A 1,725-nucleotide genomic window follows, 5' to 3' on the forward strand; every position below is an offset into this window, starting at 1 on the left:
TCGGGGTTTTTGGGGTGTTTTAGGGAATTTGGGGCTGTCTTGGGGCCGTTTTGGGCTGTTTGAGGGGTTCGGGGCTGTTTTGGGGGTATTTTGGGTTCTTTTGGGGCTGGTTTAGGTTCTTTGAGGGGTTTTTGGGGCTGGTTTGGGCTATTTTGAGGCTGTTTTGGGTGGCTTTGAGCTGGTTTTGGGGTATTTAGGAGTGTTTCGGACCTGCTTGGGGCTGTTTTGGGGCTATTTCAGGCCATATTAGGACTATTTGAGGTCATTTTGGAGTCATTTCGGGCTGTTTTAGGACTATTTTGGGCTATTTCAGGGCTTTTGGGGGCTATTTTGGGCTATTTGGAGTTATTTTAGGGCCGTTTTGGGGCTATTTTTGGGGTGTTTTGGGGTCCCCTGTACCTTGAGGTTCTTCCACCAGAACTTGCACTTGAACTTGGGGCTTTTTGGGTCATATTGGGGTAATTTTGGGGCTATTTTGGGTCATTTTGGGGTAATTTAGAGCTATTCTGGGGCCATTTGGGGCTATTTCAGGCCTATTTTGGGGCTATTTTAGGGCTGGTTTGGGTCATTTTGGGGTTAGTTAGGGCTGTTTTGGGGCTGTTTTGGGGCTATCTTGGGGTAATTTGGGGGTATTTTGGGGTCCCCCGTACCCTGAGGTTCTTCCACCACTACTGGGGCTTTTTGGGGCTGTTTCAGGCTATTTTGGGTTAATTTAGGGCTATTTTGGGGCCATTTGGGGCTTTTTGAGGCTATTCCAGGCTATTTTGGGGCCATTTTGGGGCCGTTTTGGGGCCATTTCAGGCTGTTTTAGGGTCCCCCCGTACCTTGAGGTTCTTCCACCACTCCTGGGGCTTTTTGGGGCCATTTCAGGCTATTTTAGGTTAATTTAAGGCTATTTTGGGCCATTTTGGGGCTTTTTGAGGCTATTCCAGGCTATTTTGGGTTAATTTAGGGCTATTTTGGGGCCATTTGGGGCTTTTTGAGGCTATTCCAGGCTATTTTGGGGCCATTTTGGGGCCGTTTTGGGGCCATTTCAGGCTGTTTTAGGGTCCCCCCGTACCTTGAGGTTCTTCCACCACTCCTGGGGCTTTTTGGGGTTATTCCAGGCTATTTTGGGGCCATTTGGGGCTTTTTGGGGCTATTCCAGGCTATTTTGGGTCATTTTGGGGCCATTTCAGGCTGTTTTAGGGTCCCTCTGTACCTTGAAGTTCTTCCACCACTACTGGGGCTTTTTGGGGCCATTTCAGGCTCTTTTGGGTTAATTTAGGGCTATTTTGGGCCATTTTGGGGTTAGTTAGGGCTATTTCAGGCTCTTTTGGGGCTATTCCAGGCTATTTTGCGCCCGTTTTGGGCTTTTTGGGGCTATTCCAGGCTATTTTGGGGCCGTTTTGGGGCCGTTTCAGGCTGTTTTCGGGTCCCCCCCGTACCTTGAGGTTCTTCCACCAGTACTGGGGCTTTTTGGGGCTATTCCAGGCTCTTTTGGGGCCATTTTGGGTCATTTTGGGGCCATTTCAGGCTGTTTTCGGGTCCCCCCCGTACCTTGAGGTTCTTCCACCAGTACTTGCGCTTGAGCTTGGCCGCGCTGGTCTCGAACTGGGAGGCTCCGGCCTGGAGCGCGTCCGCCCGATCGTCCAGCTCCGAGAGCTTCTGGTCCCGCTCCAGCACCTTGTCCACGTTCACCCGCATGATGTCCACCACCTGCGGGGCCAGCGGTCCGCGGGCGGG

General features: G+C 51.5%; 1 protein-coding gene across 1 annotated transcript; it reads right to left on the reverse strand.

Moving 5' to 3' along the window:
• Positions 1-58: 58 nt before the first annotated feature.
• Positions 59-1,719, reverse strand: LOC103611935. The gene is made up of 2 exons (XM_008629505.2): positions 1,490-1,719; positions 59-1,314 (listed from the first exon to the last, which is right to left on the reverse strand). Exons 1-2 carry the CDS (start codon positions 1,684-1,686, stop codon positions 1,185-1,187), a joined length of 327 nt encoding a protein of 108 aa, XP_008627727.2. The 5' UTR covers positions 1,687-1,719; the 3' UTR covers positions 59-1,184.
• Between the last annotated feature and the right edge of the window lie 6 nt (positions 1,720-1,725).

Source organism: Corvus brachyrhynchos, unplaced genomic scaffold, assembly GCF_000691975.1.
Source record: "Corvus brachyrhynchos isolate BGI_N302 unplaced genomic scaffold, ASM69197v1 scaffold2880, whole genome shotgun sequence".
In the NCBI taxonomy this organism is placed as follows: Eukaryota; Metazoa; Chordata; class Aves; order Passeriformes; family Corvidae; genus Corvus; species Corvus brachyrhynchos.

Coding starts and splice junctions, on each gene's coding strand:
- LOC103611935 (XM_008629505.2), bottom strand. CDS start 1,686: ATGCGGGTGAACGTGGACAAGGTGCTGGAGCGGGACCAGAAGCTCTCG. Junction 1,315..1,489: donor TGGCCCCAAAATGACCCAAA/ATGGCCCCAAAA, acceptor AATAGCCCCAAA/AGAGCCTGAAATAGCCCTAA.